This window comes from Chiloscyllium plagiosum, chromosome 5, assembly GCF_004010195.1.
Source record: "Chiloscyllium plagiosum isolate BGI_BamShark_2017 chromosome 5, ASM401019v2, whole genome shotgun sequence".
Taxonomy (NCBI): Eukaryota; Metazoa; Chordata; class Chondrichthyes; order Orectolobiformes; family Hemiscylliidae; genus Chiloscyllium; species Chiloscyllium plagiosum.
The window spans coordinates 104,925,398-104,943,651 of NC_057714.1; the positions used below are offsets into that span (position 1 = coordinate 104,925,398).

Sequence of the window (18,254 nt, forward strand, 5' to 3'; positions counted from 1 at the left end):
GTCAGGGAGTCCAGAACTAGAGGGCATAGGTTTAGAGTGAGAGGGGAAAGATATAAAAGACACCTAAGGGGCAACTTTTTCATGCAGAGAGTGGTACGTATATGGAATGAGCTGCCAGAGGATGTGGTGGAGGCTGGTACAATTGCAACATTTAAGAGGCACTTGGATGGGTATATGAATAGGAAGGATTTGGAGGGATATGGGCCGGGTGCTGGCAGGTGGGACTAGATTGGGTTGGGATATCTGGTCGGCATGGACGGGTTGGACCGAAGGGTCTGTTTCCATGCTGTACATCTCTATGACTCTATGACTCTATTGGTAGGAGTAATAGTAAAAAGGACTATTACTTCAATGGTAAAAGGTTGCAGCATGCTGCTGTGCAGAGGGACCTGGGTATCCTTGTGCATGAATCTCAGAGGATTGGTTTGCAGGTACAACAGGTAATTAGGAAGGCAAATGTAATTTTGTTCTTCATTGCTAAAGAGGTTGAGTTTAAAAGCAGAGAAGTTATGTTGCAGCTGTACAGGGTGCTGGTGAGGCCACACCTGGAGTACTGTGTGCAGTTTTGGTCTCCTTACTTGAGAAAGGATGTAATGGCCCTGGAGGGGGTGCAGAGGAGATTCGCTAGGTTGGGCCCTGGAGGGGGTGCAGAGGAGATTCGCTAGGTTGATTCCAGATTTGACAGGGTTGGCTTATAAGGAGAGACTGAGTAGACTGGGATTATATTCTTTGGAATTCAGAAGATTGGGGGGATCTTATAGAAACATATAAAATTATGAAGGGAATAGATAAGCTAGAGGTAGAGAGGCTGTTTCCACTGGCAGGTGAAACTAAAACAAGAGGGTATAGCCTCAAGATTGGAGGGAGCAGATTTAGGACAGAATTGAGAAGGAATTTCTTCACCCAGCGGGTTGTGAATCGATGCAATTTCCTGTCCAGTGAAGTAGTTGTCTCTACTTCAGTAAATGTCTTTAAAACTAAGGTAGTTTTTTATTGAAAAATAAAGGAATTAAGGGATATGGTAAGAGGGTGCGTAAGTGGATCTGAGTCCGTGAAAAGATCAGCCATGATTTTATTGAATGGCGGAGCAGACTCGAAGGGCCGGACGGCCTACTCCTGCTCCTAGTTCTTAGGTTCCTTATTCTTTCTACTGAAGCGTACCACTTTGCATTGATGAATGTAGAACTTTGTCTGTCAATTACACAGCCATTTTGCAAGTTCATTTTTTATATGAGAGCATGAAATTTCTCCCTATTTTCTGGCTAACACGCTCACCCCAAGCAATCAAAACAGGCCAAACGCTCCTTCATCTCTTGACTGTAAAATCAGTGCATGCTATAGAAGAAAAGCTGCAGTTGTTGGAAATCTAAAATTCAAAAAAAAGTGCAGAAACATTAACTCAATTTCTTTCTCCGCAATGATGATTAACCTCTTGAGTGCATTTGGGTTTTTTTTGCCTTTAATCTCATTTGCCAGAGATGCTGTTGAGAAGGATGCCTGAGTTCACATATTGGACATGGTCTAGTTACATTTTGATTTCCTCACTGCACAGTTCTCCTTGAGGGCTTTTCATGTGTGCTGGTGATTAAACAGCTCATTAACTGCTTGAAAACCGTGAGATTGGCTACCACAATAAAGGCTCATTGGCCAATTTTGACTGGGTGGGATAATTAAATTGGTGAGGCAGGAATCCTTTGCCAGCACATCGAAACGTATTTGTTTATATTAATTTTGACTGACAAATAATGCACTAACTGAAATAAAAGAATAATGCTAGATATACCGGGCAGGTCAGGCAGCGTCTGTGGTGAGAAACAAAGTGAATGAATCAGAATGAGATGACCTTTAATCAGAATTGTTAATGTCAAATATTAAGCAAACCTATGATTCTGCCTGATTGATCAATGTGGCCAAGCCTTCCCAGCAGGCATTGTCCCTCCTTTCAGGTCTGGTGCAAATGCAAGATTTTGGCTACTTTTTTTTGGACAGATGTTAAAATCTGCATCTAAAGGAGAAACATTTGACAATGGTGGTGCTGTTCATTATGAAATAAGCCTACGTGTAGGAATGCTTCCTGACAATAAAGTTTTCTTTTACAAATAAGGCATGCTTGCGGATATCAGTTTCTCTGAATGTAAGCGATGTAGTGCAAAGTCAACTGTTACTCAGGCACCCTGTGATATTTTTGTGATTTGGCGGTTCATGGGTCCTGGGGTTTCTTTATTAATATTATGATTCATCACACTTCCTTCCAGGCAAGCCTGACAATTTGTGTGACTTCAGGTCACAAGTTCTGCTCTCTTTTTCATTAGATGGTACTACAGCACGATCTGTGAGGCAAGTAGTCAAAGCAGATCAAGGTCTTTTTTTATTCATGGTGGATGCCATTGAGGGCATCGCTGGCCAGGTTAGCATTTATTGCCCATCCTTAATCACCCAAAGGGCAGTTAAGAGTCAACCACATCACTGTGGGTCTGGGGTCACATGTAGGTTAGACCAGGTTAGGATGGAGAAAGTGAGGATTGCAGATCCTGGGGATCAGTGCTTAAAAATGTGTTGCTGGAAAAGCGCAGCAGGTCAGGCAGCATCAAAGGAGAAGGAGAATCGACGTTTCGGGCATTAGCCCTTCTTCAGGAATGAGGAGGGTGTGCCAAGCAGGCTAAGATAAAAGGTAGGGAGGAGGGACTTTGGGGAGGGGCATTGGGAATGCGATAGGTAAGGATGGCAATTTCCTTTCCTAAAAGACATTAGTGAACCAGATGAGGTTTTTCCGACCACCAGCAATAGATTTGTGGTCATCATTAGATCCTTAATTCCAGATTTTTATTGAATTCAAGTGTGATGGAAGGATAGTCTTTGGACATACTATTGCTTTGCCATTCACATGACAACAACAAGTGCAACAGCAAGAGTGCTGGACTTAATTTGCATCATGAATTAAGTATAGTGAATTGCACTGAATTTACGGCACAGAAACACATCACTCACCAAAATGGTTTACACTGGTGTTTACATTCCACACAGTCACTCACATTACATTTATCTAGATTGTAGTAATATGCATTTGTAAACCTATATCTGCAAACTTACTAGTGTCCTCATTTATTTTGCAGCAATCCTCCTCTGTATGAACTAAAATGAGCGTCATTTTGACGTCATGCACAAATTTTAAAGTGACGCTGCCCTTTCCTGGATTATTGGGTCCAAGCACTGATCCTTGACGCACATACCTTCCACCAGTCAGCTCTATTCCAGTTCACTTTACATTTTATGGAGAATTCCTGATTCTTGTGGAAAGTGAACAAGGCGAATCTTCTGAGGAAGTCTCACTCGACCCAGAATGTCATCTCTGATTTCTCTCTACAGATGCTGCCAAACCTGCTGATCTTTTCCAGCAACTTCTGTATTTGTTTCTGAATTACAGTATTGCAGTTCTTTCAGTTTTCTCTGTTTTTTCATCAGTGAGGGTTCAAATTGTTCAAATTGTTCATAACCAGTCGGATGGTACAGTGATAGAGCAAACACTCGATGATTTATTCAAATGCAGGCTCTTTCTTTCATTGGAATATACCAGACATTTAATCACCAGCTTCTACTTTCACTTGAACCAGAACAGTCGAGGTGTGTTGAGGAGGGAAAGGTCTTGGTGGCTTCTGTACTGTTACATAGGAATATTCACAAGGTCACTCGCTCCATCATGCTTTGATAGAAAGCGACATTTTGTCCTCTTCAATCACAGCATCTTGTGTTTCATAAAAATAGTCAACTATCCACTGAAACTACTGACACATCAAGTGCATACTTTTGGATAGGAATTTCAGTCATTACGTGCAGCCGATGGTTTTCACAAAAGGCCAAGGAGTTGGTGAACATTCTGACTAGGTTTCATCTAAGTAATAGTATTAGCAATAATTGAGGAGAGGCAATGGCTTAATGGCATTAGCATGAACCTATTAAACCAGATAGGAGAAAGTGAGGACTACAGATGCTGGAGACCAGAGTCGAGAGTGTGGCGCTGGAAAAGCACAGCAGGTCAGGCAGCACCTGAGGAGCAGAAGAACTGACGTTTCGGGCATAAGCCCTTCATCAGGAACGTTGATTCTCCTGTTTCTCGGATCCTGTCTTACCTGCTGTGCTTTTCCAGCACCACACTCTCGACTATAAAACAAGATACCCCAGTAATGACCCAGACACGCGAATTCAAATCCTGCCACAGCATTTGGATTCAATTAAAAACCTGGAATTAAGAGTCTAATGATGCCAATGAAACTGATGTTGATTGTTGGGTCTACATGTAACTCCAGACCCACAGCAATGTGGTTGGCTCCCTCTGGACAATTAGGGATAGTAATAAGTGCTGGCCTAGCCAGCAATACCTACGTCCCACTTACAAATGATAAAAGAATTCTCTATTTACAGCTTTACTATCACAATCAACCTCAAAGATGAAATTACTTTCAAGAACGAACTTAACAATGAGAATATAATGAAGCCTTGATAATGCATATTTTTGCAATGAGAAGATACTGAATTGGATGTTGTTTTTAGTAAAATGGCCACCACATAAACCAAAGTCTGAACGTACCTTTTTTACGTTGTACGCAAGTAGCACATACTTCATATCAGGTGATACTTCATATCTGCTGACTTTAAATTCTTCCTGTTAAAATAAAGAAATGGTTAAGTTAAGTAATCATAGCTCAACTTAGAAAATCAGGTCATCTAAATCATTAGCATATACTTTGAAGCCAAGTATTATCATCCATACATAAGTTATTGGGACCATTAAATTTCTTTCTTGACTCTAGGCATTCTATCAATGAGCATAAAACCATCTCGATCATGAATTTTCTATCAGAAAATATTCTGTTTCCATGGCAGCTAATGCAAGCTAGGGGAGCCACATTATTTTATTTTTCAGTCTCTCCTCACTAACTTTCCCCTTTTCTTGGTCCATTAGAGGTTGAGAAGAGGGAATTGGCAGAGATTTTGAGCAAACATTTTGTAGCTGTCTTCACAGTAAAGGCATTGCAACTGTAAGAGACTCAAGGGTTCTGGGGAAAAGGCAAAAAAGTGGAATTGGGGATTATCAGATCTGCCATGATCGTCATTTTGACGTCATGCACAAATGTTAAAGTGACGCTGCCCTTTCCTGGATTATTGGGTCCAAGCACTGATCCTTGACACACATACCTTCCACCAGTCAGCTCTATCAGATCTGCCATGAGCGTCATTTTGCATTGATTTGGGAACAGACTCGATGGGATGAATGGCCATATGCTGCTCCTATATCTTATGGTCTTAATAATGGAAAGTCAAAATACAAAAAGAGAAAAGGAACTTATATCAATATGATCACTAGAAGGAAAGAGCTTGGAAAACTGAAGGGACAGAAGGTTAACAGGTCCTTGGATCCATTGGCCTGCATCCTTGGGTCTTATAAGAAGTACCTGCAGAGAAAATGGATGCAAACATCCAACAATTCCCAACATTCTGGAAAGATCAGAAAACTGTGATTGCACATACTCCATTCAAAAAAGGAGGAATTCAGAAAGCAGTAAACTACCAGTTAGTTGGTCTAACATCTATCGTTGGGCAAATACTAGAGTCATGGACTGTGAGGAAGGTTATCAAAAATTGCAGCAGGACTGTGTAGGCATTACAACTGAACTTATCCCAAAATTATTAGACTGAAATTTGTACACCCATTCGATAGTGGCTAAATGTGAAATCTTGGCACTTTTCCTCCCTGTAACCGGCTCAAGACTTGAGATTAGACTTAACCTCACATGTTAAGGAGCACACAAATGGTGGAGAGTGTCACAGATAGAAGTTATAGAAACACCAAAGATACAGGGAAGTAGATGGCTAGAACGCTAGGCACTCAGTGCCGGAATCCTCTGCAGCTGTCCCCTTGTCAAACAATTAATCCATTTTGGATACTGATGGGGACAATGGCCCATCAGGTGACAGCAGCAGCAGCAGCCAGAGCAGTGGCAGCATGACTGACCCTTCTGTACAGAGGAGAGGGACAGAGCAGAGTAGAGCAATAGTAATTGGAGATTTGATAGTCAGGGGCATAGATAGCTGCTTCTGTGGCCACCAGAGAGACTCTAGGGTGGTATGTTGCCTCCCATGCCAGGGTCATAGATGTCTCTGAGTGGACACAGGACATCCTGAAACAAGAGGGTAAACAGACAGACATTATTGTACATATTAACACAAATGACAATCTGTAGGTAGGAGGAGTGACAGGATCCTGCAACCACAATTCAGGGATTTAGGTAATAAATTAAAAAGCAGGATATCTAGGGTAGTAATCTCGGGATTACTCCACTGCCACATGTCAGGGGGCTAAGAACAAAGGCAGAGTACAACTGAATATGTGGCTAAAGATCTGGTGGCGGAGGGAGGGCTTCAGACATGTAGATCATTGGGATGTCTTCCAGGGAAGGTAGACCTGTATAAGAAGGACAGGTTGCACCTAAAGTGGAAGGGCACCAATATCCTGGCAGGCAGTTTGACAGTGCTACTCATGTGCGTTTAAACTAGTGCGAAATGGTCAACTACAAGAGGGCACAGGTTCAAGGTGAGAGTTTTGGGAAAAGTTTAGGGGAAAAGTGTGGAGAAAATCTTTCAAACAAAGAGTAGTGGGTGCCTGGAATGCACTGCCAGCGGAGATGGTAGAAAGAGGCACATCAGCAACATTTAAGGCACATTTTGATAGACACATGAACAGGCGGTGAACAGAGATTCAGATGCCATGTCATCAGCAATAAGTAATGGGTCGAAATGAGGATTAGAAATCGGGGCAGACTTGTTCCTATGCTGCCTTGTGCTGTATATATTTGACAAGTTCCTGACCTGTGTTGTTCAGCTACTCACTGAACGGTGAACAAGACTTCAATCACATTTAATCTCCAAATCTGTAAATTCATTGGATAGAAAACAAGTCCCCAAACTTTATAAAATCTTGCAGCTTTTTTTAATCAAACTTTCCAACCCACATCCTATTCAGAATCTGGAAGAAGGTTCAACATTCAGAAATGATGCTGACTGCTTTTCACAGTGAATGGGCTGAAACATCAGCCTCCCTAAATTGGCCATGCCTCCAGTTGACAGATAAAATCTGAGGCCATCTCTACATGTTCCTCATTAAAGCCACATTGTTCCATTACATAGACCATTGATAGAGGGCAGCATAACAGTGCTGAAAATGTGTTGCTGGAAACGCGCAGCAGGGCAGGCAGCATCCAAGGAGCAGGAGAATCGATGTTTCGGGCATGAGCCCTTCTTCAGGAATTGCTGAAGAAGGGCTCATGCCCGAAACGTCGATTCTCCTGCTCCTTGGATGCTGCCTGACCTGCTGCGCTTTTCCAGCAACACATTTTCAGCTCTGATCTCCAGCATCTGCAGTCCTCACTTTCTCCCGGCAGCATAACAGTATCAGGGAACCATACAGTAAAACAAAAGGACATTTTAGATTCCCTACACTGTGGAAACAGGCCCGTCAGCCCACACCAACCGTCCAAACAGTAACCCACCCAGACCCTTTTCCCTCTGACTAATGCAGCTAACACTATGGGTAATTTAGCATAGCCAATTCACCTGGCCTGCACATCTTTGGACTGTGGGAGGAAACCAGAGCACCCAGAGGAAATCCATGCAGACACAGGGAGAATGTGCAAACTCCACATGGACAGTTTCCCGAGGCTGGATTTGAACCTACGATCCTGGTGCTGTGAGGCAGCAGTGCTAACCACTGAGCCATCGTGCTCATTCACAGCACAAAGGCTGAATTGTTTGTGTCAGACATCCAAAACTTCATGTTTGATTAAGTGATCAGGTTAAAAGTATGAAACTACCTGACACTTACAGCGTAACAAAAATAGACAAACACAATTGACAACAGAAAAGTGATTGATAGGCTGTTCAAGGAAGAGTCACATTAATTAAAAAAGGTATTAAAATTACAAGCTGATATACCACTCCTATGTTACAGGTAAGGAAATGCAAAGTTGGTGTCTGAACTCTCCTTACTCAGTTAGAGTCTTGCAATACCAAAAATCAGGAAACATAAATATTGAGAATTCCAACTGTACAAATTCTTAATCCAAGGACAGAAAGATGGGCATTTAAAATTTTTGGAACCAAGGATAGGTCTTTCTCTAAGATCACTTTGCATATAGTTTTAATTTTGATATCAATACAGCCAACCATCTTCCTAAAATCATGTTCAAAGACGTTAACGGCCACCTCTGGATCAGGTGGGATTTGCTTTCTGACTCAGAGGTAGACACTCGACCACTGTACCACAGAAGTCCCTCTCCCACTTTCTTTAATAGCTCAAAGAGGTTTAGTCCATCACACAAGCCAACCTTCCATCCATGGACTCCATCTACACTTCCTACTCTCTCAGGAAGGCAGCCAACATCGTCAAAGACCACTTCCACCCCGGTTATAATCTGTTCTAATCTCTTCTGTCAGGCAGAAGATATAAAAGGTCAAACAGATGTACCAACAGATTCAAGAACAGTGTCTTCTCCATTGTTATTAGACTTCTGAATGGACGTCTCTAATTTCAAATCTAATGTTGACCTTGCTTTTTGTGCACCTTCTCCGCAGCCGTGTGTAACTCTGTATTCCTCGCTCTGTTCATTCACCCTAATGCACTTTGTATGGTATGATCTGCAAGTATTGCATGCAACACACAATGTTTCACTATACCTAGATACGTGAGATAATAATAAATCAAATCTAAAGGTGGCGACAGCTGAAGCCTTACCGACTCACTTTACAGCACTGACCAAAGTCAAAATGACTTCCATTTCTTTCAACCTAAATATGAAACCTTTGCTGTGTCCAAGCTGCAGACAGGAGCTGAGCTCCAGTCAAAGTGTAACATGCAGTCAGGTTTGCAAAAAATTCAAAATTCCCATCAGGCTCCCATGACCCATGAGAACATCTCAGGCCAGACTCGAAAGTTATATTAGAAAGGCAACAGGACAGTAGTTGCATTAGACTTGAACTTTGTGCAAAAGGTGTTGTGCAGAACATCAAAGGGATTGATGCCGGTTGACATTGTTCAGAGGTTATATAGTTCAGAGGTCACATAGTTCAGATGTCATATAGTTCAGAGGTAACTATAGTTCAGGTGTACATGCTGACAGGATTGCTCTCTAAAAGGAGTAACCCACACACTGGTTAAGTACATCAGTCTTAGGCACCAGTCTTATTGGCTGCAGAAGTGTTTCTGCTCACATTGTCTTTGTTTGTCTCTCAATGTTGCTCTGTCCCTGCCTATAGTTTGGCTTTCTCGTCAATGGATAGTCTACAGTGAAAGAAGAATCCAAAAGAATAAAAGAAAAAGGCAAGGATGTGACATTAAAGGTGATTGTTCAGGTAGCATGTCCACTGCTAGTTCAGTCTGCAACTTGTGCTGTAAATACCAGTTTTCTGTAGCTAATACCTATTGTATTGCACCTTACAACGAACTGAGCATTTTTGAAATCAACATCACAAACAAATCAAAAACACAACATCCAGTTTGCACGCAGCAAGCTCAGAGAGGCAGCAATGCTGAACAGAAAGCCTATTTTTGAGATGTTTTTGATTGTAACTTGTCAGCCAGGAAAACTTGCTCTTCTTAAAAACAGTCAATTTTTTATATCCAATTGAAAGAGCTGGCAGGGGTTTTTGCTTACTCGCAGATTTCAAAGACAGCTTCTCTAACAGTGCAGCATTCTGTTAGTGCTCATGCTGATCTGCATGAAGTCACTGGATTGGAACTAGAAACCACAGCCTTTAGACTCTCAAGGTGAGGACATTAGCGTTGAGCCATGACTCACCCGAGCTGAAAGTCTCAGTATTGGTTGGAGTTTTTCATCACTCACTTGTGTATCACTGCTTTAAAGAAGCACTGAACTTGACCAGGCAGGATTCTTCCAATCTGACCCTATTTCAGATTTAGAGCATTCCCACATCTAATGATGCACAAGGCAGAGTGTTTTAGCTTTGTTTCTTATTTTCCTACCTTATACTCTCTCGACCTGTCATGTAGTGTTACTTTATTCTCTTTACTTTCTCTATTTTTTTGGTACCTAAGATGTTGCTATGTATTGGCGACATTATACACTTTTCACTGTACTCCTCTTTTGTAACTTGAGTACACATGAGAATGAAGTGAAAGGGAGGACTGCAGATGCTGGAGGTTAGAGTCAAGAGTGTGGTACTGGAAACGCACAGCAGGTCAGGCAGCATTCGGCCCTTTCTGATGAAGGGCTTTTGCCCGAGCTGTTGATTCTCCTGCTCCTTGGATGCTGCCTGACCTGTTGTGCTTTTCTAGCACCACACTCTACATGCGAGAATAAACCTAACAGCACATGTCTACTTCTGTATTGGCAGCTAGATTTCCTGGAACAGGTCAGCAGCCCTTTGCTAGACACCATAGTTTGAGAGGCACTAGTCCACATCAAGTATGACTGACTAGCTCTCCCTGCCTGCCTGCCACTGGAAGGACTTACAGGGTGATAGCCAACATTTTCCGTCTACGTTATGAACACATCTTCCAAGCCCGTTGAGCCTGGGAGTGAGATTAAATCCAGAGCTTCGAGCTCAGAGGCAGGGATCTACCCATGGAAGCACAAGACCGTCAACTAACTTCAACCAGAAGACCATAGGTCGGCCATTAGGGCCATCGAGTCTGCTCTGCCATTGAGTGGGATCAAGGCTGACGTGACAATCCTCAACTCCACTTTCCTGCTTTTTTCTATATAATCCTCGATTCCCTCGCTGATTAAATATCTGCCTACCTCAGTCTTGCCACAGATTGTCTCCCCTCATGAGAGAAAATCACTGTCACAAAGAGGTAACACTTTGCTCTACGTTTACGCCCTTGGGCCCTCGACAGTCCCAAAGGGTATTCCTGATGAAGCGCGAATGCCTGAAACGTCGACTCTCCTGCTCCTCGGATGCTGCCTGACCTGCTGTGCTTTTCCAGCGCCACTCTAATCTTGACTCGAACCTCCAGCATCTCCAGTACCCGACTCCGCCTCGAAGGAATATGGGCCAATCGCAGACAAATGGGACTGGTTTGATCTGGCAGGAGAATGGGGTTGAGAAACATATCAATGGAGTTCGAAGTGGCAGAGTAGACTCAATGGGCAGCATGGCCTCCTTCTGCTCCTGTATGGTTTTAAAATGTGAGTTCACTGAAAAACACGAAAGACAAGGACTCAAGGCAGGACATCATATTTTCACTTCCCTCAATCTTGTTAAATTTAAAATCAGAATTTTGAGAAGTGACCCCAGAAACTGAAAGGTCATCCAAGAACCCAATCCTAGTTTTGAGGCAGGAGTTGCCTTATGCTTAGCTGCCTACACCACTTAGAACCTGCTTCTTTCTCCTCAATGCTCCACATGGCCCTGCAGAGAAGACTGACAGAGAGAGGAAAAAGTTTCTCCAGGCTACAAAGAGCAGTTTGCAAACAGCAGCTTAGCCTAAAGTAGAATTTGCATCTCATTACTGCAGCCTCGTACAGTCACTGGGTACCTGCTGAGTCACAGGTCATTTTAGAATGGACTTCATGTAATTATTCATCATAAACACCAGCAACACTTTCCTAGTTTTATCAGTTAACTGCAATGAGACTTCAGTTACCCCACTGAAGTAAAGTTTCATAAAGCAACAATGATGAATTTGACAATGGAATCTTATTTTAAGTTTCTCTATAATAAAAGTGTCTCCAAGCAACAATCATTTGAGTTGGGAAAGCATTGATTCCTCACTCCTCTGCCCCACAGGATGCCTTGATCCACTGTGTCATTAAAGATATCAGGGATTTTTCTTTACTTGCTGATTCATTTTATCAAGTTCTACAGCTCATTTAAAATAGATTTTCTGATTTATTTTTAATCTTGGTTAACCTTCCTTGGGCAAGATAGAAAAGTGAATAACTTCTGCACCGGGCTGCTATTTTCTTTTTCGAAATTGATATTTTTTTCTGTACTCAACTAGCCAGCAAAGAGATCCTCACTTTCCTATCCAACAGAGTTTACCCGTACATGCTTTATATCAGGTAACATCGGACAAATAAATCATAAGCTTTGGTCACCAAAATGAACTGTCATCAACACCTTTTCAAAATGCTCAAATTTCTTTCCCAATCTCTCTGGCTCTCTTTATCTCCAGGCCTGAAACATTAGGCCCACTTCTCTGTCTACACATATTGCCTGATTGGAGAAATATTTCCAGCATTTTCCCATTTTGTTATAGATTTCCAGCATCTTTTGCTTTTTAGATTAGACTGGATTTTGTCCTACTACTTATTGTATTGTTTACCAACCAACTGTTTTCAACTCCATTCTTGGTTTAAACCTTATTTAGTTTTTTATTCATTCACAGGACGAGGGCATCACTGGCTGGGCCAACATTTGTTGCCCATCCCTAACTTGCCAGGAGTCAACCTGCGGGTCTGGAGTCACATGTAGGCCATACCAGGTAAGGATGGCAGTTTCCTTCCTTAAAGGACATTAGTGAGCCAGATTGTTTTTTTCTGACAATCAACAGTGAATTCATAGATTCTTAATTCCAGGTTGATGTTGAATTCAAATTCCACCATCTTCTGTGGCAGGAATTGAACCCAGGTCCCCAAAGCATTACCTGAGGCACTTGATTAATAGCCCAGTAATAATGCCACTAGGCCATTACCTCTGCAAATGCCTAGTACGTAGGACAGAAGCAAATGTCTGATGAAGGGCTTTTGCCCGAAACATCAATTTTTCCTGCTCCTCAGATGCTGCCTGACCTGCTGTGCTCTTCCAGCACTACTCTAATCTTGACTCTGATCTTCAGCATCTGCAGTACCCACTTCCGTCTAGAAGCAAATGTCTTCCTGACTTCCAATTAAATGACACCCACTGTCTTTCTCCTAGTCACGAGACCTGTCATCTCCTCACGGAAATCCAATACTCAATCCTGAAACCAGACTAAATGCTGGTGTTAGCTCATGTTGTTGATAAAGCTATCTTAGATTAGCCCTTATAATACTGACAAATAATTTCTCAAAAAGTATAAGGTAAGCTTGACAGGTCGACCATCTGATGGTTCATCACTTGCAACTTTTGTTTTCAAAATTAGAGTCACATTTGATGTTTCTTGATTCTGTGGATTTGATTTGAGTCTAGTGATTGGGAAGGGGAGGTGTAGTCATATGGAACAGTGAGCAGTAATGGTCTGGATAGCACTATAGCAGATGGTGCAGTTTGTATTTTTTTTAAATGTGGAATTAAAAAAATGAGTCAAATAGTGATTATATAACTACTGTCACTGAAAGAACTGCAGATGGTGGAAATCAGTAACAAAACCATAAATTGTTGGAAAATCTGAAGAAGGCTCACTGGACCTGAAATGTTAACGCTGATTTCTCTCCACAGATGCTCCATAGGGATTTTGCAGCAATTTCTGTTTTTGTTATTAAAAACTCATCTGGTTGACTACTGACTTTTAAGGTAGGAAATCTGCCATCCTTAATTGTTCTGGCCAAAATGTGACTCCAGACCCACAGCAAAGTGGTTGACTCTTAGGGATAGGCAAGAAAAGGTGGCCTAGCCAGTGACATCCATATCCTGAGAACAGGTTTGTAAAAATGTAGTTGCAAGCATAAAACCTCGGACAAAGGTACAGCATGAATCGAACAACATATATTCTTGTGAATGCCTTGTCCTTCCCCAAAGTATTTCAATATTTGAAGAACAGCTAAATAGATCAACACAGGACAGAAATTTCCCAGCCCCTGAACAGTATGAGTAATGGTGTGGTAGTTGGGAATAAAGGGGTGAGAACGGAAATTCTGAGCAATAACTGGTGGCTAGAATATGTCAGCATCTTCTCCGGGTATCCATCTTGGTCAGTATTCCCTGCCACCTCAGGGCACACTCCATTGATAGTGACCACCCGAACTCACTGTACTTAAAGGATTGCATTGGCAAAACCCACCAACCTCACAGTATCAGCAGCACACATTCAGGACTCACTTTTAATGCAGTCCGACATTTCAATACTGCAATTATCAACACCTTACATTGCAACCTTGCTGCCAAACCAGGGCAGGCACTCATCTCATGATCAGGACAGGAAGCATCTCAGGGCTTTTAGTTTGCTTTCTCAGTACTCACTAACTTTGTGCTCAGGGGGATGCTCAAAGCAGCTGTGCCAGGCAGCTTGTCACATTTGTCAGTAATGTGTGGTCAAAGATGTCTATAGCCAGTCAGGAGGCTGAACTTCATTAATCAGGAAAGGTGGTGGTGAGGAGTCCAGACCTGCATGTCAGGAATCTAGCTCATCCCTGTTGCTTGTTAAAATCGGTAGACTGCTTTTAAAAGAGGAGAGATTTGGTCAAAGTGAGGTGTTATTCCATGCAAATAGGTCTTTGACAGCTTTTGTTTATTAATTTGTGGGACTTGGGCGTCGCTGGCTGGCCAGCATTGATAGCCCATCACTATTTGCCCTTGAGAAGGTGGTGATTCAAGCCCTTCTTGAATCGCTGCAGTCCACATGCTGTGGGTTGACCCACAATGCCGGTCGGGAGAGAATTCTAGGATTTTGATCAATGACTGTGAAGGAATGATGGTATATTTCCAAGTCAGAATCGTGAGTTGCTTGGAGGGAACTTGCAGATGGTGGTGTTTCCAATTACCTGCTGCCCTTGTCCTTCAGGATGGAACTGGTTGTGGGTTTGGAAGGTGCTGTCTAAGGATCTTTGGTGAATTTTTTGTAGTGCATCTTGTAGATTGTGCACACTGCTGCTACTGTGTGCCGGTGGTGGAGGGATTGAATGTTTGTAGATGCGGTGCCAATCAAGCTGGCTGCTTTGTCCTGGATGGTGTCGAGCTTCTTGAGTGTTGTTGGAGCTGCATCCATCCAGGCAAGTGGGGAGTTTTCCAACACACTCCTGACTTGTGCCTTGTAGATGGTGGATAGATTTGGGACTGTCAAGGCGTGAGTTACTTGCCGCAGTAGCCCTAGTCTCTGACCTGCTCTTGTAGCCACTGTGTTTATGTGGTGAGTCAAGTTGAGTCGCTGGTCAATGGTAACCCCAAGGATATTAACAGTGGGGGATTCAGTGATGGTAATACCGTTGAATGTCAAGGTGTAGTGTTTAGAGTGTCTCTTATTAGTGATGGTCATTGTCTAGCATATATGTGGTTCAAGTGTTGCTTGCCACTTGTCGGCCCAAGTCTGGATATTGTCCAGACCTTGTTGCATTTGAACATGGACTTCTTCAGTATCTGAGGACTTGCAAATGGTGCTGTACATTGTACAATCATCGCCGAATATCCCCACTTCTGACCTCATGATGGAGGGAAGGTTGTTGATGAAGCAGCTGAAGATTGTTGGGCCTAGGATACGACCCTGAGGGACTCCTGCAGACCTGTCCTGGAGCTGAGATGACTGACCCTCCACAACCACAACCATCTTCCAATGTTCCAGGTATGACAAAACAGCAGGGTGTTTGCCCGATACCATTCTTTCCAGTTTTGCCAGGGCTCCTTGATGCCATACTCGGTCAAATATGGTCTTGATGTCAAGGGCTGTCACTCTCACCTAACCTCTGGAATTCAGCTCTTTTGACCATGTTTGAAACAAGGCTGTAATAAGATCAGGAACTGAGTGACCCTGGTGGAACCCAAACTGGGTATCACTGAGCAGGTTACTACCGAGCAGGAGCTGCTTGATAGTATGTTGATGACTCTTAATGAGATTTTCATCTTGCAGTTAAAATCTTGAGATTGGACTTTTCTTCTCCACATTCAAGAATCTCATTTTTCCACTGTTGCCATTTTCTTGAGGGAAGATGCTGGATGCAATCATGGAAATGGGTACAATGGCACTCATGGAATGAATGAGGTAGCAGAGAGAAGATGGCGCCACCTACGTTGGCAGACTGCAGATGGTCATTAAGACCATAAGCTGTAGGAACAGAAGTAGGCCATTCAGCCCATCAAATCTGCTCAGCATGCAATGAGATCATAGCTGATCCGATAATCCTCGAATAAAGGCAAAGTACTGTGGATGTTGGCAGTCTGAAACAAACACAGAGAATACTGGAAAAATGCAAGAGGTCTGGTAGCATTGGGTGAAGAGAAAAATGCATGGTTTTGAGCCCAGTACGTGTGGCCTCAAAATATTAACTGTGTCTCTTTCCACAGATGCTTTCCACAAATTCCTCCAACATTCTCTGTGTTTGTTTCAGATAATCCTCAACTCCACTTTTCTGCCTTTTTTCCAGAACCTTTGATTCCCTGTTACATTAGAAATTGGTCTGACTCAGTCCTTAATACAGTTAGTGACCCAACGCCTAAAGTCCTCTGTGATAAAGAATCTCACAGATTCACCACACCCCACACCACTCTGAGAGAAGAAATTCCTCCTCATTTTTGTCTTAAACATGCAACCTGTTACCCTGAGGTTATGTCCTCTGGTCCCAGACATGTGCCCAAAGGGCAAACAACCTTTCTGCACTTACCCTGTGAAGCTCCCCCCTCAACATTCCTGATGTCTGCCCGAAATGTCGACTCTCCTGCTCTTTGGATAATCTGGGGTAAGAATGGAGGTTGTTCTGTTGTAATGCGCATTTCATCAATGCAAATTTGCTGTCACGAGATCAATGAATTGGTGGTACAGTTTGTACAGCGCAGACTTTTAAAACATGTAACACGATTACACTGCCAACACTTTAAGCGATGTTTCTAAAGCACAATTTCTCTGTATTTGGTGTCACACAAGAATGCAACCATTGCGTTACAGACGAACTGACTGTAATCAATTGCTTGACAGCAGACTTCAGTGGGGCAAGAACAGAGCTGGGTCAGATGGAATGGAACCAAAGCTTCTAAGGAGAACCAGTAAAGTGGAGTTATTGGAATATTCAGCTAGCAATGGTACTATTAAGCCACTACCTCTCCTTGGTGAGTTTATAGATGAAGTTGAAAGTGTGATTAATTAATTGAATTGGTTGAATGTGTTTGGGCTCATTTTTATTTATGATTAATGGCAAAATCATGTCTGAAATTAAATGGTGACCAGACACTGAAGACTGAGAGTCAGGACTGTTCATTTAGAAACTTGTAGGTGGACTCTGTATACTTAGAGAATCCAAGACCAACCACAGTTGAACTGCAGAGAAAATATAATTGGTGGAACTTATTGATCATTTCTGTGAGTTTGATGGGAAAGAATTGATTTATCTTTGTACTGCCTAGGTCAGCGTAGCTTGATTAAATAATTCCTGACTTTTATGGGAACTGAAATGAATGAATTTAACGCAGGTAACTGTTAGTAACTGTTAGACTTGAGTGCGAGCAGCAGCTGAGTTTAAACGAACCCGGAAGGCTACAGCTAAGGTGAGACAGTTTGTTTTAAAATTACTTACCGGTAGCGGGCAGCGGTGTTTTTTTTTCTCTTCACAGAAAGAGCGGGAGCAGCAGGGGGAAGTGACGACGACCAGAGGGACAGCCGGGAAGGAAAGCAGTGAGTATATAAATCAGGAAGGCGGCTAAACCCGAGACTCTACAACCGTAGTGTCTCCCACCTGCCCTCCTCCTCTAACCTGAAAATGTGTTGCTGGAACAGCGCAGCAGGTCAGGCAGCATCCAGGGAACAGGAGAATCGACGTTTCGGGCATAAGCCCTCCTCCTCTAACCCCCTTACTAAGTACTGTTTATCTATTAATTGTTTTTTTTAAAAAAACGACTATAGCAGAGAGGTATCAGCAAGTATTTTAACTCAAATAAAGTAATTAACTAAGCAGAGATGGCTGTCAGGTGGTGTGCTGTAGCTGTATGATGTGGGAGCTGGCTGATCCCATTGTGAACGGCAGTGACCACATCTGCAGCAAGTGTTGGTTGCTGGAAGAACTCAGGATCAGAGTTGATGATCTTCAAGCGCATCCGGGAGGGGGAGAGTTACCTGGACACTTTGTTTCAGGAGGCAGTCACACCTGGGAGATTAAGTAATTCACATCCAGTTAGTGATCAGGGACATCAGAGTGTGACTGTAAGTGAGGCAGGTAGGGGGAACCTGAGTTCAGGAGTGCAGGAGCCTCAGCCCTTGACCTTGTCCAACAGGTATGAGATTCTTGCTCCCTGTACGGATGAGGAAAAGGGCTCTGGACAGGATGAGCCAGCTGACCACGGCACCATGGTGCAGAAGGCCATTCAAGAGGGGGGAGCAAAAAGACAAGTAATTGTTATAG

At 42.9% G+C, this 18,254-nt stretch overlaps 1 protein-coding gene across 6 annotated transcripts in view; it reads right to left on the bottom strand.

The window, feature by feature from the left end:
- Positions 1–18,254, bottom strand: part of dpp6a (dipeptidyl-peptidase 6a) — a 1,472,261-nt gene that overhangs the window by 300,585 nt on the left and 1,153,422 nt on the right. For all 6 annotated transcript variants that reach the window (XM_043690726.1, XM_043690728.1, XM_043690729.1 and 3 more), the window contains exon 5: positions 4,586–4,660. In XM_043690726.1, the coding sequence (XP_043546661.1) occupies positions 4,586–4,660 (75 nt within the window). The remainder of the gene's footprint in view (positions 1–4,585; positions 4,661–18,254) is intronic.